This window comes from Aythya marila (genome assembly GCF_965140915.1).
Source record: "Aythya marila genome assembly, chromosome: 5".
Lineage (NCBI taxonomy): Eukaryota > Metazoa > Chordata > Aves > Anseriformes > Anatidae > Aythya > Aythya marila.
In genome coordinates this window covers 36478612-36502033 of record NC_139046.1, presented here as the reverse complement: position 1 = coordinate 36502033, position 23422 = coordinate 36478612, and the positions used below count along the sequence as shown (strand labels likewise).

Sequence of the window (23422 nt, the reverse complement as noted above, 5' to 3'; positions counted from 1 at the left end):
TCAGTGAGGAAAATGGGTATATTTTTCCACACAAATGGTTGTTTTTTACATTTTCCCTACCGGTATAATTGTTTGTACCTGTCAGTAGTGTTCCACTTTAGTAAGGGAGGGTAGGCACGTGGTGATGTGCCACAGCAGACAAACATCAGGGAGTGCCAAGCAGACCGCAGCGTCCCCCGCTCTGGCGTGCAGGGATTGGAAGAGTGCAGCCGTGAGGAGTTGTTCCTGGTGTCTTTGTTTGCGTGGGGTTCCTGTTTGTTTAAAGCAGTTGACACAACACAAGCGAGACTTTGGTCCTTGCTGGCGAGAGTGACTCAGCTCTTCAGAAATTGCATCTCCTGGGGAGGTTCGGTGGGGAAGAGACACCTTTCTCCACCCCCAAGACAGTGTCAAAGGTTTGCTGCCGTGCTGACCTGTGTGCACAGCTGAACAGGCAGGGTTGTGAGCTGATGGCATCTCGACCAGGTATAGATAAAGACAATTCTTCCCCTTTTTCTTTAAATCTAGCCTTGGTCAAAATTTCTTTCTTTCCCCCTTTCAGGGGATGTGACCTGCTAGTCTTCTGCATGTAAAGATCAATGTGTGTCAGGAGTGATGTATTTACTAAGAAAGGTGTCAAACAGAATATGATGGTAGAATTATTTATTTATTTATTTATTTGATTTCTGTAATGTGGAGGAGGGTTTGCTGTTACTATCAAAGAACCTGCTGTTGTTTAACAGGAAAGTTCTCCCCTCGGGTAGTAAGATGTTTGCTGATGGGAATGCTTAAGGCAAAATAGAAATATTAAATAGTTCTTGTTCTCCTTTTTTTATGGAATCTGGATACCAACTTTCTCCATATATAAAAGACTGGAATAGTTCAGTGTGTGTGTGTAGAGGGGTGTCTGTGCTCACCAGCTGATACAGTGCACAGAAAAGGCACTAGCTTGTTTTTTCTGCCCAGCCTACTGACATGCTTGTCTGGTGCTTTACTGTGGAAGGCAGTGGTGTGGGTTGGTTCCCCCTAGGGGAAGCATGGACCTCTAGAGGAGGAATTCTTTCTGTCCTTCTGGTGAAGGAAGCTGGGGAAGGTAGATGGTCCTCTCTGGGCCCAAGGGGTTTGCCCCATATCATGTTCTGCAGAAGGATGTGGTACGGAACAGCCCTTCCTGTCTGTGCTCAGAAAATGGTAGTTTTAGAACAGCTTCGGGCTACTTTGGGGCTGGCTGGCTTCTCTTCGGGCTGTAAGCCACTTGTGATGGTGGCTCCACAGTGATCCTCTTGTGCTGAGCTTTGTAGCACTTGAGGCCTAGTAGTAGCTACATTCGCTGAGGCAAGGTGCTCTTGCAGGCAGGTCCAGGTGCAAAATGGTGCAGCTTGCGGATGGCCCCGAGCACTGTGGCTGCCTGGTCAGGCCTCTGGGCAGAGCCAGGCCATGGGCCACGCTATGTTAAGTATCTGCTTGTGTAGGAGCCTGAACCCTAGGGATCTGTTTGTTGGGAGGAAAGGTGCATCTGGGGACATCGGGATTAATGGTAGAGTGATTTGGTTGCAATAGATTGCGCTAAAAGTTTAATGCTTTCCTCAGTAGAAGAGAAAACCCCGGGAGCGAGACCCGCTGATAGCCGTGTTTGGGAGCAGGACCAGGATCCTACAAACTCCGCTGGGGCCAGTTACAAAAATGCAGGGAGGCAGCTATTGGAGGCAGCTATTTCATCTCTGTCCTTAATCGGGAGAGGAACAGCCGCACTGGGAGTGGTGAAATGCAAGTAGAGGCCAGATAAATGTTAAGGTATCAGAGAGACAGATCTCTTAATGTTTTCCTCTGTGGTACAAAGGTCTTTAAGGTGCTGCTGCCAAAATGTACAACCTCTCAAAAAAAGCTTAAACTGAGGGACAAGATTCACATTCAAGATGATTGGAGGTGGTTAGTAGTGAACTTGGTTTCTGTCCTACTGCTCTGAGTGTTTTACTCTCCACTGCTATTGCAGTAGCCTATTGTCCATTGTGCAGCCGTGCTTTGGCTTGGTATCAAGCCTTGGAAGGTATTTTCGGTAGCAGTTCTTCATCTCGGGCAAGGGTGAGGGTGTAGGACTGTGCATAGGTTCTTTCTCTTAAGGAGGCATAACTAAATTGGGGAACAACTAAGAAAAAAAAATTAAATACCATGGCACAAGGGTAAGCATCAGGCTCTCTGAAAGTACATCTGGCATTAGAAAGGAGCAGGCTTACTCCTTTTTCCCTTGAACAGGAGGATCCTGTGCTCCAAGTTGTGTTTGTTTAGGGAAGCCTCTGGCAGATACCTGTGGGGTGGTGCTAATCCCTCAGGTGGAGGAGTGTAGCCTCTGTTACCAATATGCAGCACATCTCCACGCTGAGAATCGAGAGCACAGCTGAGAGGGAGCTATGCACGCATGTGTCCCTCGATTGCAAATGCTGCAGCTGCACAGCACCTCTGCAAAATGCACAAAGTAACTGCCCTCAAAACCTTACTAACTCATTCCAATATGCCCACGGGCAATTTTCCAGTCATGGGAAGTCCTGGAGACCTCGCTAATGAGTTCAGCTGAGGAAGTAGCACAAGGAACTGGGGGAGAGGGAAGGTTTGCTTGTGTGTGAAGCGTGTATTGAAGTGTATGTGGGGAGGGTAGGGGGGTGTGTTAGTAATCTTAAGAAACAAAAGAGAAAGGAAAGCAGTGGTGAGGCTGTCTTAAAGCTTGAAGGTGAGGGGAAAGAGCTGGGAACCAGAAAGGGAGAGCCAGTGGCAAAGAACGTAATGCATATGCAGTCCTAATCTTTATCCCTGAAATAAATCTGACTTTATAAATTAACAGGAATCAATCTGATGTCAGTGATTGTAGCTGTAAAAATAAAAAGGGAGTTGAATATTTACTGATAAGAATTTGAGGAAGCAGTCGTGCTCTCTGAATTTTGCATCCGAGCCAAGTTATTGGCATGTTCTGAGACAGAAATAGCTCGCCTATCTGAGTGACCTTTTAATTTCCTTCTCAGTCCTCTGAATTCAGAGTAATGAACAAAGAGAGCATTAAGAACAGGCGTGGCTCAGATCTTTCTGCACGTTTGCAGTAGACCAAATAGCTCTGGATTTCTCCAGGGGTTAAATTCTAAGAAACTGCTGTTGAGAGTAAGATCACGGGGAACCACTTATGGCTCAGATTAACCAAGTGGTTTCTCTCTGTGATGGCAGCTCAGTGTCTTTTTTTTTGTTCTGGGTTTATCCAGCACCTAGCACTGTGTGGTCCCATTTGTAGTCTCAGACTTTTGTGCCTCCCATTGCACTGCAAATGCTAATGAGGCAAGAAGTGCTCGAGAAGGTTTTGTTACCCTACTCACATACCTGTCTGAAGCAAAGGTTTATCCTTTGGTATGTGCCCTGAGCTTCCAGTGTGCATCTGTCCTGTTGCACATACTTCCACAGCAAGGCAGAACAATTATCTGTAATGTGTCATAAAGATTAAAAAGCATGTGTTAAAGAGAATGGGATAGGATATGACATTTCAGCCAAGAGGCTTTCCTTGGGAGGGGGATGAGGGAGATGCATGCAGAAGAGGAAGAAGCAGGGTGAGAGACTTGGGGGCTTTCATGCACAGCACGAAAAGATCCTGTGACTAAAATGCCATGTAACCTTTTCTTTTTATATTTGACAGCCAGTTTATCGTATAATAAATGTGTAAGGCAAAGGAGATGCTGCTCTAAGTAAGTGTGTGGCTTTCATTTCTTTTGGAAAATGTCAGTATTTAAACATAGAAAACCAGATCTGGTAGACCTGTGGAAGCTGCCAACTTTTTTGCCCCCATTTGTTATTTATGGGGAAATCTTCTCCAACTCTATTCTAGTCAAACAATTGGCTTGCATAATGTTTGCTGGCTACTTGTAGGTGAGGAGAGCAAGCCAAGGGATAGACCTAATGTGTGTAGTCAGCTTTTGATGATTGGTTTGCAGGTGAACTGTGCGCTCTCAGGAAAGTGCAGTGGGGATCGAGCATTACTGTGCTCTGAAATGACAAGGCCCACACATGGCTGGTTCTCTCTCTCCCATGTTACATCATTTGCATCACATCAAGACTTCCTTCTGTGGTATACCTTTCTGAGTCTCTAGGCTGTATGTGGGTAGAAAGTCCAACAGTCGAGATTATTTCTACTTCTGTTCCTCCCATCCACTCCTACCCTCGCCCCCTAAAAAAGAGAGAAAACTTGGAATTGGACCTCTTGCAGCTGCTGACACCATGACCTTCAACTGTTCTGCTTCTGTCCTTGCAGGATGAAGGACCTCCAGTGTTTCCAAGGAATAATTCAGTGTTTTCGAGATGCTGGTGTTATTAAGGGTGTGCCATTCAGCTCTACAGAGGCCTCACTCCTGAGAGCCTTTACCTGTTGAGAGGAGCAACTTTCGGTGTTCTGTGATGCAGAGGTCTGAGGCTGAAACTTGCTCTTGGTCTGAAGACAGAAGCCAGCAGCTTTCCTTGGTCAGAAATCTTCATTTCACCCTGTAGCAAGGTGTATGGGAGTGCTTCTGTAAAGAGTTGAAACTCCTGCCCTATTACATCTGTCTCATACCAAACGCAGCCGAAATACATGTATAATTAGCTTATTTAGAATCAGTGTGTTTACTTGCAAGGAACTTGTGAAGACTATGGGTGCCCTTGGTGTAAATGAAGCATGGTCATGCTTGGCAGTGAAGGTGAAACTTGACCTTTGTCTCTCCAAATTAAGTCATGGGGCTGGCAGCGGGTTGTCCATCTATCACTTTGACAAGGGGCAGTAATAGTGCTTCACTGGGATCTCTTTCTGTTTGCAGGGGTGTTGTGAGACACCCTCTGCAGTGACTTGCAGAGGCACTTTTTGGCGGTGGTGGGAGGGCTGCAGAGGGCGGTGATGTCTGTCTGCAGTACTGTTGCTAAAGGTTAGGGAAGGGGATGTGGCTGCTGGGGAAAGAGGGCTCCTTATAACTATTGTGCTCTGCAGTGTACTATAAGGAAAGTGGTTTCCTCAAAATGTGCCTTACAGCATCCTTTGGAGCCTTAATGGAGCTATTTATTTTCCACAATGCAGGATTCTTTTTGTCCTCCTCCCGCTTCCTTCTCCCAGGCAAGCCCTGCGTGAGAAACAATGACTGCTTCATGGGGAAAGGAGACCCAGAAGTGCAAAGGCAGACAAAGAAGATAGTTTGCTGCTGAGAGGCAACTGCGTTGCTTACATCTGTTAAATGTCATGCTCTGCTCACCCAGAAAGGCAGTTTTAGGTGAACCAGAATCCGTATAAAACACATGGAAGCTCGCCTTCTGACAAAGTGAAGCTTGTTAAGTGGCCTTTTAAGCGATGTTGAAGGCTCTGTTGGAAGCCTGGACAGTTGCAAATGACAGACCACCAGCTTCTCTGAGCACTGCTGTACATGACATGCACAATACAAGTTCTTAGATGGAGCTGCAGCTAACACCTTATTTTTTTTTAACAGTTGTTTTTCTGTTCGTGTAGGGAAGAGAAACGAGGCTAGCTTAAAAAAAAATAAATATTTACTGTCGTTTTTTGTGCACACGCCATTTCTGGAAACTGCCTAATTTTTTTCTCTTGTGGAGAGGAATAAAAATCTACATAAACCTGTGCATGAAAGACAGGTGCCAATATGCGGATGTTTGTACCTATCTGCAAGGTGCAGGTTTTTGCTGTATGTGTAAAGCATGCCTTAAGTGGTTGCTCTGTTCCTCTTAAACTGTTCTAGTGCTGTTATTTTACTCTCCTTCCTTCATCAGATGACTACTGCTTTCTTTTCAGGAGATGCCAGAGGACTGCTGAGCAAGTTTCTGATGCTGCTGTCAGGCTAACTGCTTACCCCACGCATACCCCTAGCATTTGTAGGAGCTAACACTTGTCTTCCTGCATGGCTTTTATTTAAAATGTTTGGCCTTAAGAGAAGTGAGAGTTGGTAATACTGAAAGATGGAGTAGGTGGGTTTAGCTTGTTTTGCATCAAAGTCTTAGGCTGCAGAGGCAAAAGGAGAACAGCTCTGGTGAGAAGGATGCTGACTCTCTAACACTAAATTGCGTGTCAGATTCACAAAATGGGGAAGCAAATTTAATCTTAGAAGTACAGTAATAAAGGGATTGGGTGAATTCCCTTTGAGAAACTCGCTTGAAAATGGATTAAATGAACATGAAAATCCTCTGCCATTGAAAGGCGTTTTAAATCTTCATCTTACAGTTTGGCTGGTTTTGCATATTAATTCCACTGTCCTGTAAGCTTTTGTAGCTGAACTTTGTGCTCCTGCTTGGAGCAGTGTGTTACAGGTAAAAATGTGAAGTGGGGACTGTTAAACCAAAAGCTTACTATATACTAATTTTAATAACCTTTATTTAATCAATTCACTCTGGGCAAACCTTGCCTCCAGAGACAGGAAATTGCTTAAGGATTATTGGCCAAGGCAAGAGCTTCATAGCTGTTTGCAAAATGCCTGGGGGGAAAAAAAAAAATTCCCTTTAAAGGAGTTGCTGCACATTTCTGGTTAAGCTGAGTGGAGGTCACTGAGAATTTTTTTTGCCAGCACGTGTCTTGTGACAACAGATTGGTGGCCTGAGTGTAGTCGCCCAGGGTGCTTGGGGAAGCTCCAAATCCAGATAGGCCCCTCCAGGGCACGGAGGTGGCAGTGGCTGGGGTGATGTGCTTGGCTGGGGATGGTGGGCAGCAGAACCTTGCAGGCAGCTGCTCAGCAGCTCTCTCTGAGGGGGTGCTTCACCCCTGGGCTGTGGTCCCCCTGCAGGAGGCCTGCTGCTTTATCCAACATTTGTCTTTACCCCTCTGAGTATCGGGAGGGAATCTGCTCTTCGGGAGGGTTTTCCCTGGAGGCTGGGTGAATATTTGCGGTGTTTATGTGGTCCTGGGTTGTCTGCTGAAAAAGCAGAGGTGCTAGGCAGAAGGTTAAATAACCCGTGTCCTTTAATTCTTGGGTATTCCTTCCTCTGACGTAGGATGGCTGACACAAGCATTGCTTTTGCCTTTATGCAGCACTTTGCAGCCTTTTGCATTGCTGCACAAAAACCTAAGTTGTACTGCCTAAGCCAGTTGCTGTTTTCTGCCATCCTGCTTTCTGTAACTTTTTCCCTCTTTTCCCACTTAGATTTCATTTGACTACCTCTAACCAGGCAGGCCTGTGTTGCCTTTGGCTATAGTGGAGTGCTCTCACCCAGTTTTTTTTTTTTTTTTTTTTTAATCTGCATAGAAACCAGGCTATGCAGAGCCCTGATTTAGGTGGAGGGTTTTGATCTAGGGCGTCTTAACACACAGTAAATTCTCTCTGCTACATTTTAATGCCCTGAAGACAGAGCAGGATTTAGGAGCAAGAAGCCTGTGCGGTTTCTCGGCCCAGCAGGCAGCACAGGCTGCTCACCCGAGCTGGAGCAGCTCCACGCACTACAGCCTTGAGCAGCAAAGCTGAGGGGGGGGGGGTTGTGCCTTTCCCCTCCTGCTGCCACCAGCCTCAGTGCTGTGCTGCTGCAAAGACCCTGTTCCCCCTGCAAGTCTGTGGAACTCAGCACCAGTTAGGGCAGCACTGATGTGCAAGGGGTGGATGAGACTGGTGGTCAGTAAAAGCTGAGTGACTGCTGATGCCATATAAACAGGGGAGAAGTTTGAGCATCAAACTGGCCTCCACTGAAATGCAGGTTACAGGATTCATGACGGGTTTTATCCAGGGGACTCGTACTCCTTTCCTTTTTGGCTTGTTTCTTTTCTCCCACCCCAGCTGAATGATGGAAATCTTTAATGCTCAACTTTTGAATCGTGGCTGTAAGTCACAGGACAAACAGTTTGCTGCACTATTGCAAAGTGACCTGTGCTGGATGCTCTGCTCTGAGCACCCAGCCCCTTTGCTCGGTGTGTGTACACTCACCCGTGAGAATTAGTGGGCAGTGATCCTTCTGAGTGCCTCTCTGGTTTCATGGGTCCGGTTTGTGCTCCTCAAATCAGTATATAATTAACACTGATCCCCTGTTAGAAAATCAAATTAAATGTAGCCTGTTGAGGGAAACCAGTTAGAGAAGGCAAAACTGGATTTTCCTTTTTAAATTGCACATTGTCCAAAGAGAAGCGTGGCTGGGTTTGCAGATTGAGATGTGTCCAACACCCCTGCAACTGGTCTGTCACAGGGAGCGTTTGGAGCAAGTGCGTGTATGGCTGTGGTGTGAGAATGGTGCATCTTCCACAGGAAACATTTAATGCTTTGCTGCTACTGTGAAGCAGCAAATTATTTCTTATTTCTCAGAGCGGTTTCTGTGTGCGTTTATCTTTGAAAACAGCTTTGTGCTGACAGATGCCCGGATATCAAGGATTTGTTATCCTGGAGGAGTCTGGTGTTGGAACATGTCTGTTGTGAGGAACTTTCTGTATAAACTGTGATACAAATAATAAGTGCTACCCAGTGAGTGTCGTCATCCTTTAGAAGTGGTGAGTGGACATTCTCGTGTATGGGATGGCAGTTCCTAAAGGACTTGAAGATGGTCTGCTCTTAAGAATAAATATAAAGGATGAATGCAAAAAATAAAATGAAAAAAAAAAAACAATCATGGATAACTAAGTAAATGTAAAACTGACTCCCTGAAGTTATATGGAGACTTAGGAAAAAGATTTCCCAACTGGATGTCCTCCTGGAATGGCTGTATTGCTTGGTGTGTACAGCAGACTGATGCTTTTAGCCACATCACTGGAAATGGAAGCACAACAAGTGGATGGGGAGAACTACATTCTGGCAGTGAGGGTTTGTAAAATAAACCTTTAGTGTATACGCACCTTGTGGTGTATTCCCTGATACAGATTAGCACAGCTGCATAAATGAGAAAAACCTCCTGGATATAAAAGCAACCCAACCAATACAATGCCTCTTTGAGAATCCTGTTCCTACTAAATGTATCATTTCAAGCCTCTATGTGCTTATAAGAGGTTCTGCCTTTCCATGGCTTTTCTTTATTCTCCTTCCCTGAAGCCATTTCAGTTTACTGTGAGTTTTCTTTTTTAGGACTTATTATTTTTGGAAAGCTTTCTGGAACATTTTGTGCATATGGTCCTCTGTAAATGTGCTGTTGTACTGATTAAAGCTGAAAATATGAAACCAAGCCTCTGTGATGCAGTGCGGCAGGGGAAAAATGCTGAAACAATAGTTTCCAAAGGGAATGCTCTTCCAAATAAAGACATTTATAAAAAAAAAAAAAAAAATGCAATCTTTCCCAGCTGATTTCTTGAGACATATTTTCCGTTATCCCCCAGTGTCTACTGTATCCCATATTGCCAGTAAATTCCCAGTAATTTAATAATAATGCCAGTAAGTTCCCCCAACAAATCAGTAAAGTAGATACAGTATTTCTTCTTAATAACCAGTTTCTCATCATTCATTGATGACATGATCCCATCACTATAAGCATTGTTGTAGCAGCACAGAAATCTGCTGTGCATTGGAGGTGTTGTGTATATTAACTTCTCTAACTCTCTCCCCTGTCCTTCCACCACTCTGCTTTTCCTTCCTACTGGTGCCTGGAAGTTCACAGCAACTGAGCTGCCTGAAAGTTCCTTCTCCTTCCGTGGTTTGGAAGGATGATCAGATTTGGTCTTTTCTCTGCACCCTCCCAAGTAAAATGGAAAGATTTTCCAGTGACAACTTGTGACTTTCAGGGAAACTTCTTAAAACTTAAGGAGCTGATGATGTCTAGGACTTTCACACCTGATGATGTCGAGGCAGGGGAAATTTAGGGTGGACGTCAGGAGGGGGTTCTTCACAGAGAGGGTGGTTGCACACTGGAACAGGCTCCCCAGGGAAGTGGTCACTGCACCGAGCCTGTCTGAATTTAAGAAGAGATTGGACTGTGAACTTAGGCACATGGTCTGAACTTTTGGGTAGACCTGTGCGGTGTCAAGAGTTGGACTTGATGATCCTTAAGGGTCCCTTCCAACTCAGGATATTCTATGATTCTATTCTATGATTCTATGACTTTCCCTCTGACTTTCCAAGGCAAGGAAAATCAGATAATTTTCAGTTCTAAAACCTGAAATTTTTGCAACTGGCAGACCTGGCATGTCAACCACAGCACTTGAAAATGGGGAAGGGTTTTCACAAGGCTGAAACCATTTATACCTGTTTGTCTCTGACTCGGTTTCTAAAGGTATGAGAGTGCCATTTGCAAGTGTGAAAACCAGGTCTTGGAGCAAGCTCTGCTGTGGTGTCCCCTTTACTCTGTCACAGGATGGGAAAGCAAGTCTCTTCAACAGAAACCATTTCACAGCCCAGCAGCTATGGTGTTTCAGTTACTGCCTGCTGACAGCTCAGAGTACCTCGCTAATGGTCTGTCCTCCGCAGCTGGAGGTCTGATGTACTCGGTCCTTGAGAAAAGTGCATTTTTCAGAGGCCTGCTCTGATGCTTTCCTGTGAAGATGGAACTTAGTGCTGCAGTGCACAGATCTATTTAGAAGATCAGGGTAGTGTGGCTCGTTTGGCTCTTAAATCTGTGCCCAGGGAATGAAATGGCAGTTTAGACTGTAGGAGGTGCAAATCTGTGAACTGCAACTGAGAATGAAATAGCAATGGACTTCGAAGGTTGCCAGTGAAAATATGCTTGCTCAGGTTTTCTTTGGAGGATCAGGGGCCCCTCACTTTGCTGGCTTAACCCCAATCAATTCCTCCTCTACGTGAAGCTGCTTCAAAATGCCCAAACGTGTCTTGTGGTTCTCAGCGGGATACTACATAAAAATAATTGGGGTAAGGCAGAAGGGATCTGAAGTTTTATTCTTTCTGCTGCTGTGTGGATGTGCACAAGAGTTTCTTAGAGCGGCTCTAGGCCTTCCTTCTCGTTCCCTTCTGTTGGCTGAATAACTAAGAACAGAGCTGGCGAGCAAGGTGCCCTGAGCAGCCACAGTATGTCAGGATCTGTTGGGTTCATTTATGTTTAAAACTTCACTTGTCCATCAAATGGGGCTGAAGAAGGATTAACCCCAAGTGTGTTACCAGCTCCTGTCTTCAGACCTTTTGTCCCGTGATGAGTAAAGAGTGCTGAATGCTGCCCCTTTGTACCCTTGGCGGCCCTATACCTTGTTTTGCACACCTTGTTTTGAGAAGTCTGCCTCTTTTTCTTCCTTACTGACAAGAGGACTGTTGCAATTTCAGTTTTGCAGCTTTTCTGATTCATTTCTGATTGACTGAGGAACCTCTTTGAGCCTGCTGTGCATTTCTCTGGGCCACAGTGGGTGAGAAGCCCATACAGAAAGGCTTGCACCCAGCTGCTGGCATGGCAGGAGGATCGATGGAGGTGGAAGCGGTCCCTGCCCTTAGCCCACAGAAAAATATGGTTGGCTGACCTCAGGATGATGTCCTGAAGCGAGAGAAGGAGGCACGCAAGGGAGTGGTGCAAAAGCATGGCCTAGGTGCCAACAGGACTTTAGACTGGTGGGAAGGGTAGAGAGGAGGAGGTTGGGCAATAAGCTGTGAGACTGGCGAATCTTGCAGGGTTATTCACTCGGGCCAGCAGTGTTGCTGCGACTCTCCCAGCTGTAATGGGCTGTTTATCTGATAATGAAAAATCCAGTTCCCTGGCTTAAAACGTAAGTGTGCCTTAATGGTGCTGTGGGGAGATAGATGTGTGCCTTTTATCAGAGATCAGAACCTAAAGGGGGCCTACAAGAAAACTGGGGAGGGACTCTTAGTCAGGGAGAGTAGTGATAGTACAAGGAAGAATGGCTTTAAACTGAAAGAGGGGAGATTTAGATTAGATATTCAGAAGAAATTAATTATTATGCAGGCAGAGCAGGTTGCCCAGAGAAGTTGTGGATGCCCCATCCCTGGAGGTGTTCAAGGCCAGGCTGGATGGGGTTTTGGGCAACCTGGTCTAGTGGGAGGTGTCCTGCCCATGGCAGGGGGGTGGAACCAGGTGATCTTTAAGGTCCCTTCCAGCCCAAACCATTCTGTGATTCTGATTAAAATGAAGTTTCAGAATTTAGCTCTCCAAGAAGTTGTTGACTTTTTTTTTTTTTTTTTTTTTTTTTTTGAGCAACCTGATGTTCCCTCTTGAAAATGGGAGTTCTGCAGCAACAATGTGCTGGTGTTTCAGAAACCTTGGTAACAGGTTAAGCAAGATACTTATATGGCAAAACAAAATAAAAATATGAACAAAACAGCTGAATTGCAGGCCATTGACGAGGCCCTCTGACACAGTTGGGCAACAAAGTGGGAAACCCAACAATTAAGGTCCCGCTACAGGCTGCAGCCTGGTTGTTATTTGCAGGGGGATGTGCTCTGATTCCAGTCTCTGACATAAGTGGCTCTGTCTGTCCTAGAGATTTGGCACAGTAGCTGGGGATAAATGCATTTCAGCCCTCTCATTTATGCTGTGCCTGTCCTATGCAAAAATCTGCCTTTTTATAATTCAAAGGTGAAGGTGTAAATTTAAGTTGCTGAGCACACACATTCTAAATTATCTGGTTATTGGGGAGGTGTTGACTTTACGTGGGTTATTTAGTTTTTCTTCTTTTCCTCTTCCACCTTTTCCAATTACCTTGGATAACTGAGAGTTGGCTGGGCTGAAGAGTCAGACAATTAAGATAGTTTCTTAAGGTAAACAGCCTTAAGGTAACTGTGAATGCTTTGTTCTTTCTGTGTGTCTACTTAAACTTAATAGGTAATTGATCTGTTAAGTTATCCCAAGATGTTTAAAATACGATACTGTTTCTAAAAGCTTTCAGTTAAACTGGTTTAGCTATGGGAAGTAGGTACATTAAGGATTCCTTTCTTCTGCTGTCACTTAGACTTTTTTTTCTGTAACTTTTCTCACCAGCCAGCAGAAAGGATGACTTTCTTGTTTTAAAGCTTGGCTGCTTGTTGAAGGCAGGCAAAATAAGGATAAAATAAAAACAGCAATTGAGGGTGAAGGTTAAACCCTCTGAACCACAGTGCTCATGTCAGGTTCCACTTGCAGTGTGGCCGTGAGGCAAGAACAATCCTTGTGCTTAGCTTTTCAAAGGGTACGCTGTGCATACAAGGCACTCATCTCGCTGGTACAATCTGTGCGGTGTGCATTCAGGAGGTACCAAACAGTTTCTGAATGTTATTCCCTAAGGTGGAAGGGGGAAACAAAGTGGTTAAAATAGAGATTTTTTTGATGCACGTGAGGATAACTCCTTTTCTTTTGGTGAATTTGAAGCATGGTATTTAAAAGCAAGCCAGTAGCATTCCAAACATACTTGAACACTTCTCAGGCAAACTGCGGAGAATCCAGGTTAAAGACCTGTTTTCCAGCAGCAGTGACACAGGGCATAGCCTTGCCAGGCATCTCCAGCAACTGGGGTGTCTCAGACTGTCCCTGCACCCCGACATCCCATGTCCTTTGTTGGTGCACCAGAACTGCCCGAATTCTTTGTTTTTGTGTCCTGAGCGTGTGTGACCCCCAAGGATCACTCTTCCATGGCAACCTAGGAGCGCTACTGTGACAAAATGGGGAAAAATCAGAGAATTAGTCATAATCCTGGGAAAATGTGTGCGTGCTTATGAAGTGATTTTGTATTGAAGGGTCTGAATTGGCAGCTTCTGAAGGTCTAGAAGAGAAATGGCAGAGGTCTCCAAACAACTTAGCTTCTACCATGTGCAAGTGCGTCATCCTTGCAAAGGGCTGGCTGTGGTTTGAGAGTGGGAAGTCTGGCTGGCGTGATTTTGGTGGAGGTTAATGCCTCCTCCGGGGTGTTCCTGCAGAAGCCAACCCGTGTGGTGTCGGAGCAGCTGGCTCCTGCTGGAGGGGCGCTGCGAGAGGGACTGATGCTGGAGGGTCACTGGGGAGGCTGCGTGCTGCAAAACCTTGCCTTGCCCTACCAGGAAGCTGGGAGAGCAGGGGTGGCTGTACCCAGAAGCGAGGGATGCTTTTTCCCTTGTTCAGGGCATTCCCCGGGAGGGCGTGGGCTGTTGGCTTTGCGGCCACGGAGGGCAGTTTATTTTCTTGTCCGGATTTAGGTGTTTTGAAAAACATGTGTTGGAAAGAAAACAACCTTTATGGCTTGAAGTAGTTAACCAAGAAAAATCTCCTCTCCTCTCCTTACTGTATTTAAGGGAATTGCTGACTATACTAAATACTATTTTGGAAAACATCTGTTTGAACTTTAATTCTCCCATAACCCCTTAGCTTAGGCTGTGGCATGTGAAACAGGTCCAAAGCGCTCCAACTCCTTATCCTCGTGCTACTGTAGGCTTGTGCCGTGTTGGTAGGACCCACTTATGAAAGCAGCCTGCTCCTTAGCCCTGTGTATAAACAGGGGAACCGCTTTGATTTACAGGAACCTGTGAATTGTTACGCTATCTCCCTGAGAGTATGTTTCTGCTGATAAATGTGTGTGCTTTGCGATGTATTGGCAATGCTCGAACAGGGAGAAGGCTTTTTTCCTCCTGTTAGCTTTTATTTTCTCTCAGAAGCACGCCAAGCTGGGCCCTGAGATAAGAGTTGTCAGTCTAGCAAACTCGGGTTCTTTGTGGCTTGTTTATTTATTTATTTTTATCAACAGTGGTCAGACCAGATAGCAGGAGCTGCTATGAGTTGGGTGGTTTGGTTTCTCTGGCATGGGGAGGGAGGGATGAGAGAGAGGATAATTTTCTAGCTTGCAGCATGGAGTTGTAGATAGTGATATGCATAAAATTGCAATGCTACCTTTGGGGGGGGAACTAAAAGGTTGCCACTGTGGTGCTGCAGCTCCTTAGCTAGCTGGTTTGGATGTTGCAAGCCAACTTCTGGAGGTGGAGGCCTGTAAAGTTGTTGTGAAAGCTGTTCCCCCCTGAGCTGCAGGTGCAAGCAATGTGGTGAAACAATCAACTTGCAGAGAGTTGAATGCCTAAATAGCTTCCCAACCACCAGCTCCCCTCTGGGAAGAGAGGATACCTTCTTATCTAGCCAGAATCTCTTTCATCTTCTAATTTTGCCGAGAAAAAAAAAAAAGCTGGGAACAAGTTTTGTAACCTGGCTGAAGCCTGAGGGAGGATTCTCCCAGGCAGTACCCGTGCCCATTGTCTTTTAACAATTCCGAGGGGGTTATCAATGCTATCTTCAACAAAATTGTTTTGCTGCCTTTGTCTCTTGCAATTCCCCCATTGAGCTAAATCAGCTTAGTGGTATGTTCCTGTAGGCACAGCAGCATCAGCTTACGGTGCTCCTCCTAGGGCAGCCCAGCATCTGACAGACAGGATTCCTGATAACCCAGGAGCACTCAGGTGACTTGGAACTGAAAGGAGATGGGGAAACCCTGCCTGACGGTAGAAGACAGGAGAAGCAGCCGTGTGCTTTGCAGCAATCTGTTAGCAAATCAAGAATTGGCAATAATTGAGTCCCGCAGAAGAAATTCTTGGTTTAGGCATCTCTCGCTTGGTTGTTGTTCAGAGACCAAAATTAGACTGCTGGCTTCCACGTGCAGTCCTTGGAAGAGGAAAACGCCTCTGTGATGATGCAGCACACCCCAGGTGTCTCCGGGAATTTTGCCCTAATTGTATGTTGTCTTCCCTACTTCTGTCTGTTGAGTTGCTATCGGTGTCACCCAGCCAGCCCTGTTCCGAGGGCAGGGAGGGCCGCCTTTGAAAGGTACATTCGTAAGACTTGTAAAGTTTGTTATACTAATAAGGCTTCATTAAACTGGAAGGGAGAGGGCAGACCTGTCCTGATATAATCAGGAGGGCCACTCGCTGAGGACGGCATGCTGCATTGAGGGCTGTAGTTCAACGTTCAGCAGCCACTGGGAAGAAAGCATCCAGCTGTTGGGCTGGAGTACGGGCCAGATGCTGCCGTGATCCAGCTGGATGTGAACTTAAAATCCACGTGGGAGGCTTGACTTGCATGCAGGGGGAAAATGTACAGAGTAGCTGGCTTGGCTTTCTTCAGAGGAGTGTTTTTGATGCCACAGTCTGTGCTGCTGAAGGAAATCTAGCAGGTAAGCGGCAGCATCCTTAATCCTTTCTGCACTGTAGGAGGGCTGAGCTTGGTGAACAAAGCATCAGATCCTCATCAGTGGGACACATTAGAAATCTGTTGGCAGTGTTACAAGTATGGAGTGGGATAACTTCATTTCTCTCCCTCCTCCTCCGAATTAGGCAGGAAACCAAGGGGGCAGACACAGAGTTGATTGTAGCATCAGTTCCAGGCTTGCCATGTGGCATTTTAAATGTCATCTTGAAATGATGTTTCAAGGCGGGGGTGTGCACAGACAAAGAATTCTTCTGTGCTAGAGGCTAATTGACTTGAAAGATCAAAATTTTAAAGACAGCCCTTTTGTGAGTTAGGTATGAGCAAAGTAGTGACATGGAGCTAGGGAAACCCCCCTCTTCATTAGGATGACTTCCAGTTTTAACAACAAATTTACGTATTTCCACCCATAATGTAGTTACTTCCTTTTTTTTTTTTTTTTTTTTGCCTAATTTGAAATGTCAGTCATGGCTGTTTGAATCATGTGCATCTCCGGTCAGTGCTGGTGTGTCGTGAATTCCTGTAAGTACTATGTAAGGATCTGAAACTTATACTGCCTTCCCCAGATCTCATATCTGTTTGCACAGGATATCAAAAAGGAAAATACCTGCCTCTACACCTCTCAAATTTATTTGGAATTATCCAACAATTTTGAAACTTGCCCCCCAAAAAATCTTCCTTTGGTGTAAATATCCAGTTAACTAAAGAAGCTGTGGCTGAAAGGGAGGTTCATTCAAAATTGAAAGTATTCTTGTGGTCAAGTGTAAAGAAACAGTAACTTTTGCAAAATTAGGTATTTTTCCCCCTGAGCTTTATGTGTTCATGTAAGGAACAGTATGATAGGAAGCGCTGAAATGCATCTCCGTCTGTATTTTCTTTTAACCCAGTGTTGACCAGTTGGCTTTATACCAGTTTTCTCCCTCTTCATTAAAAGAAGAAATTCTCCCTTTCTTCATTAAAAATAGGGTTCAGCTTGCACTGGGGTTCAGGTTGTGCTTTCTCAATTTCCCGACTATGCTTTGTGTGTTTGCACACTGATGTGTTTTCAGTGCGACAGCGTCTCATAGGCTCTGGCTGAATCTGTCAGTCCTCAGGTATGAGCAGTGTCACATCCTGCAATTTTAATTACTGTGCTGTGTACTGTCAGAACACTCTACCTGAGGTTTGCAAGCTGTTTTACATTCCTCCTCGTAAGCGTGTGTTTGCCTGCCTGCTGGCTGGCTGTCAGGTTTGCTGCGCCTCTCCAGGTGGCTGAGGGAGCATTTGATTTATTTATCCTAGCTGTCTAGTACAGTCTGCTGCGTCTTCTGAAAGGTGGGGGGTGTAGGAAGGCTGGCTTTCTTTAAACTATTTTGGAACAAATCCTCCAGATGCTATATCCTCTGGGGTTATCTTGAAAGGAAGACCTAAAACTAATTGTAAGTTAAGGCAGCCTTCATACCTGAAGTATTAGAAGGTGAGTGAAAAGAGCTGGTCTCTTTATAATACAGCTCCTTTTAATATCTCTTATGCACAAGATTGCTTCTTCTGCTCTTATTTTTCCATGTGAACTGTGGATACCTACTTAGTAAGGTTTCTAAATGCTAGAAAATACAAAAGGTTGCTCATGTGTGTTTATGATTTTCCTTTCCCTCCCCTTGGATGTCGTAGATGTTTGGCTTAACACTTACTGTTTCTTTGTCTTTGTTTTTTTTTGTTCTAGATTGAGGTGCTCCTAATCAACCAGATCTTTTGGGAATTTTTTAAAAGAAACTTTGGTGGGTAAAAGATGTGCCATGGAATGGTAGCACCAAAGAGCAACACAGGATCGTCTCTTGCCTTGACCAGCCATGGGTTATTTCTTCTGCTAGTTATCTTTGGTACCTTTATCTTGGAAGCACAGGCCACAGGTAAGTGAAACCTTTGCTTGCCTATACTGCAGGGAGGGGGAGATGTCTAAGTATGCAGATGGCCTTATTTTTATGGGGAAGCTGGAAGTGGTTGTATTTGCATGCACCTTTCAGTACTCACAGGAAAAATTTGATCACTACTTGTTAAACAAAGGGCAGTATCTGAAATGAACTAGTCTTGCGTACAAGCAAAATGAGTGCTCATTCTTTACACTGCTGTTTTGATTCCCCCAGCTTTTTTTCTCTGCATTCTCATCTCTTTACTGCAGCTGGGGGCGCCAGGACTGTCTGAAGAGCGAGCATGGACCACATTTTAGTTGAGTGATATTCTCATGTAGACGCTTTTACTTGTATGCCCTGTAGCTACTGCTCGTGTGAAGTAGTTTTGGAAGCACAGACTGTCTTTCAGCTCTTTGTACAGCTGATGAGTCTGTGCAGTGTTTACGTGAGCGGTACCTTCCAACACCTCAGCAACCACAAACTACACTCTCTGCTAGATCATTGCAGCTTGGGTTTTTGCTCCTCCCCATGCCAACTTCTTTATCTGGTGGACAAGTATGATGAATAATGTAAATAGCAGTGCAATGGAATGATACCCTGAAATAGGGTCTTTTCTCTCAGCCGTGATGCAGTTTGTCTGTAGAGAGGTGACTGATCAGCAGTGGCATGGGATGGAGGGAATAAGTTTGTATGTGCGTTTTAGGTGTGTGTTCTTGCACAGAGCTATAAGAGAAGTTATTCTTAAAAAGGCAGATTTGATTTCAGAAGCTGTCGCGGTGCAGATCAACAGCTTATCTTTAAAAACAAAATCTCAGTTCTCAGTATTATCTCTAAAAAGTCCCATTTCGTTTGAGATATGGTACCTGAAAATATTCAGTGACCGATATACCTTGGCTCCAGTGAATTTTGGTTTGGTCTCTGTGTGGTAGAGCAGCATAAATGTTCATGGCCAGATGCGCTGAAAGCAGAGGTTATCCTGTATAGAAATGTCTGCTGGTGCTGGAAATTTCCAGAGGAGTTGGTCTCCTTATAATATTTCTAGCTCTTCAAGTTAGAAGGGAGAGGCTGCTGAAATGAGGTATAGCAGATTTCTATCTCTTCCTGGCATGATTTTGGCTTTGTACGTAAAGAGAGGTGTAGGAGAGAAGCACAAGTGCATGTGACTGATTGGCAAGAACAGATAGTAAGAGGGGGAAGGGGACGGGGTCTCTTTCAATCTGGTCTGTCCTTGGGTTTTTGCAGCCTCGCTGCTGTTGCTGATGCCACAGCCTTTTTCAGCTGTAGGCCTGCCAGATCTGCCTCGCCGCCTGGGGCTGGGACGCACCATCCCTGCCTGAAACTCCAATTACACACTGCAGCACCTCAGAGCGAGTCTGTAATCAGTATGCAAATGCCTTGCACTGCACAGGGCTGCTGAGGAGAGGAAGGGCAGCCACGATGCTGGCAAATGTTTTTGGGATCGTTTCTGAGGCATCCCATGTCATATTAACAAAGGCACTAGTTAAGCATATGGTGAGACCCTAGAGTGGTTCTGCATTGTTTCCCTTCCTGTACTGCCTTTCGCTTCAGGACCCGAAACCAGCTGTGGTAAACTGCTCAAGGCAGATCATCGGCTAAATAGGATTATGGTGGCTAGGCATGAAGCGTTTCCTGCAGGGGGATGTGAGAGAAGTGAGCGCGTGCGGAGGGGAAACCCAAGCATACAGCAGAGGGCAAGACACAAAGGGGGAAATAAATCCCGCAGGAGGGGAAGGGCCGGCTGAGCTTCCATCCTTCCACACACAGGCTTGGAGGCTGTGAGGTGGGGAGGCAGCGACCCGACTGCGGGGTGCTGGGAGGGATGGGGGTGTGCGGCCATGTCAGGCCCGGGGAGCCGCACCTGCAGCGGCCCCTCAGCCGTCAGCAGTGCTAATGAGCGCGGCAGCCCCGGCGCCGGGGGCCAGATGGAGGCACAAAGAGGGCTGGCGAGGCGCTTGGAAAATCATCTTTCCCTCATCTTCCTGCCCCAGCCGCCCCTCTATCCTCATCTTATTAGTTTACGTAGCAAATACACGCAGAGCGAAGCGGTGTTAACGTGAAGCAAGAGGTTGTATTAAATCTCCTGGTGGTAATGCTTATCTCAAATGCGGGGCCAATGTGACATGTTCACAATTGCTACAAAAGATGAAGAATGTTCTCATAAAAAGACAGACAAGCATGGAGACAATGGGCTGGCTCGGCTCGAAGTGACAAAGCAGAGCTTGCGATTCATATGCTTAAAACCATATAATGCATATTGTATTGCGATCATTTTGCTCTTTGGAAATGCTATTGCTTGACTTCCAGGAGGCCTAGATACATATTCATGTTCTGGGCAGGAACGTGTTCTCTTTTACACGTGATAAACGCAGAGGGCAGGCTGATTTCCAGTCAGCAAACGTTTGGTCTCTCCTCTGGTAATAAATGGGCTTTATTTATGCATGGATTTCTAACAAAAGTCTTCAGCACTTTGTCTGAAGCAATCTATCCAAATATCCCTGAGTGCCACGAGATGAGTATGATAAGTTGCTTAGTCACTAAGCACACTGCAGAGGTTGGGGAAACTGTTCCCTTTTCACGGGAATATAATCACAAATATAAAAATAACCACTGCACATATTTTGGCACAAAACAAGTGCAGCATTTGGTGATGGGCAAACAATTAAGCTGTGTCAGAAGAGACAGATTTAGGAAGACTTCAGTGCTGTTCAGAAATATTTTTTGAGCTTTATCACTGATGTGTCTTTTTTTCCCCTCTAGCAAGTTCTCCAAGATTAGTTGAGGGAAATTAGGAATGAATGAGCACAAGAGACCTGGGAAGCAAGAATCTGAAATGCCAAGGCTTAATTCTTGTTCTCATCTGTTTTCTTTGAGGGTTTGTCTGGAATGTAGCTGAGAGCTGGGTTACCTAATAGGTAGAGACAGGGAATTGTTCAAGTGTTGGAAAGGAGTAACAGCCACTTTCTCTCTTTTTCTGAACCATAATGCTTCTCCATTCTTTCTTTGTTGCTTTAATTTTTTTTTCCTGCCTCCCTTCTGTGTCCCTTAAAGGTTATTCCCAAGCTCTCAAAGGCCTTGTGTGTTTATCTCATTCACAGTGGTCCTCCTGCCTGATCAGGTTATTTCTGGAGGGGTGACAGTGGATCAGAATAAATTGCTCATTAAATTTTTAACTTGCAGTCTCTAAAATATTCTGAAAGCTTCCTATCATGTGTGTTCTAAATGGTGTAATTTCTCTTGGATTCATAACCAGCTCTGTCAAAACGTAGGCTGGGCTTTTCATTACTGATAATAACACCACCTGTCTTGAGAAATGCAAGTAAAGGTGTCAGTAAAAGTATTATACATTCCGAAATAAGCAAATATCAATACCCATAGAGAGCTTAGCTATTAACCTTTAAAAATTAATAATGCGGACTTGGTGAATTGAAGTGCACTTAGATTTAAACACAGCCTGATTTTTGTTGACCGATCACGTGTGAAATACCATAAAGCAAGCTCTTTAATTTTTAGAGTTGCCATTAAAGAGATAAATCGATCTTGAATAAACTGAAGCGACTTCACTCCTGCGTGTTGTCTCTGACGCAAATGCAGCCAATCTGCTGCATGCTGTGCTAAGGTCTTTTCAGTGCCAAGGTTATTCTGCACAGAAGCTCTTGGATACCGCTGGTGTTTGTTTGCATTGCATGGAACAGCTTGTTAGAGTGCACTCCAGCCACTGAGCAGATCCAGACTTGTCCCTATTCTTTGGGAATCTGTATGAAGCAGAGGTTTCCTTTGTCTCTAATTACGTGGTTGAAAGGAAGGCGTTTATACCGCTAGGGACGAATTCAGTGTTCGTGAAAACAAGGACAGTGCAGCATTGGATAGCCACACAGAAATGTGAGGAGGTGTCATGCACGAACAGAGGACTTCAATTCCAACCTTAATGCTTTATATAAGTGTGGGTTTGGAGAAATTACTGGGTCAGCACAAAGAAGTATGTAGTTCCCCACAGAGAGAAAGGGGCAGGGTGGAGTTCTGGGTGTGATTCCTTTTTTTATTCCCTTTGGAGAGCTTATTAAGAGTAGAGGGGAACAGAAGAGCATGGTGAGGAGCTGCAGAATGATGTCTGGGCTGTGAAGGTGGCTAGGAAGAAGATGCGGATGGGCTCAAAACTAATCTAGTCAAATAACACACTGTTCCTACACTGATCTAGGCAGTACTATTTAAGCAGCTCACGTAAAGGGTGTAGTAGGAATCTCAGGTAGGCATACAACTTGTTCTAATGGTTGAAGGATGAATTAAAGCAAGCATAATAATAATCCTTAATTTGCCTTTTGTTTGTCCTTTTAGGTTGGCTCGGCAAGTCCAAAGGACCTACATGTGAGTAGACTCATTCACTACTGTACTGTGAGAACCAAGTGTGGTGTTTAACCTCTTGTGTTAACCAGTAATAAGCTAGGATTCACAATTTTACTTGTGTTGTGTTGGATGCTGAGATGCTCATTTCTATTTTCCTCCCTTGTATTTGGGAGGGATGGTTGCCCTCAGAGGAACTTCTTATGTTCCACTGTGCCTGAAGGCATCTCTGTGCATCCGCATAGCATTTAACTTCACATGACTCAAGGAAAACCAAATAGAATAAATATTTCATTAAAACACGAAAAGAAGGATATGAAGCCCGTGAAAGTTTTGAGAGGTTGCCAGAGAGGATTGGGAAGGCAGGGAGGGCAAAACTGAGGCCAAAAAAAAACCACGAAAACTTTTGTTTTCTTTAATCAAGAAAGGCGAAAATCTCATCACGGAGCACGACTGGATATATTGCATTGGATACTCAGCTTTTCATTTCCTGTGCTCAGAAAAAGTAAAACCTTTCCTGTATGCATGTTACAGAAGAATGTGATTTTGGGAGGAAGTGGGAAGCTTATTTGGCTGTCTGTATCTGTTCTAAATATATAAAAATTTGTGTAAATCTTTGTTGAACTCTGAAATGTGATCTGCTTAGTCTGAATCTTCCCCTTCTCCACAAAAAGAGAAGACAAGAACAGGGTCCGATAGGAATGGATTCACAAAGAACTATTTAAAGGTGTGGGAGGGTGATCTTACCACCTACCAAATTCTGGTTGTCACAAAGTGGGAGGGGGAGAAAAAGAGCAGATGGAGTCTTCTGAATCCTGAATTTTTAATCTGTCTAAATTTGACTCCTGGCAAGACTGGTGTAACACACGTCTAGTATGAAGGTGCCTTCAGTTCTTGGCCAGGGTTTCTAGCAGAAACTAAGCTACTTTAGGAAATAACTCAAGCATTGGCTGGTCCAGCTAACGCGTCTTGGCTTCGCTTTTGGGCTGGAACGAGAAAGATGGAAACTGGCAGGAGTTTCACTGTAGGGGAGAGCAGGGAGAGGAGTTGTATGGCATGGTTCCTTCTTCAAGAGAAAGTTATTTGTGAGTTTAGTCCAGGTTCTGACTCATCTCTGTATCGGTGTCCCCTAATGTCTGCTGCGTGCTATGCTGAAGATACAGACTTGTCTGTCTTCAGACAAGCCACTTCCTCTTATCGGAGTCCTTCCTCTTTCT

The 23422-nt window shown here is 45.0% G+C and overlaps 1 protein-coding gene across 5 annotated transcripts in view; it reads left to right on the top strand.

The window, feature by feature from the left end:
* The window catches only part of SUSD6 (sushi domain containing 6), an 88328-nt gene that overhangs the window by 24767 nt on the left and 40139 nt on the right, over positions 1–23422 (top strand). For 3 of the 5 annotated variants that reach the window (XM_082762684.1, XM_082762682.1, XM_082762683.1), the window contains exons 3-4: positions 17660–17846; positions 22200–22229. In XM_082762684.1, coding sequence (XP_082618810.1) covers positions 17726–17846; positions 22200–22229 — 151 coding nt within the window. In that variant the 5' untranslated portion in view covers positions 17660–17725. Of the gene's footprint in view, positions 1–335; positions 466–17659; positions 17847–22199; positions 22230–23422 lie in introns of those variants that run through there. The other 2 variants (XM_082762685.1, XM_082762686.1) reach the window with 2 other exon arrangements.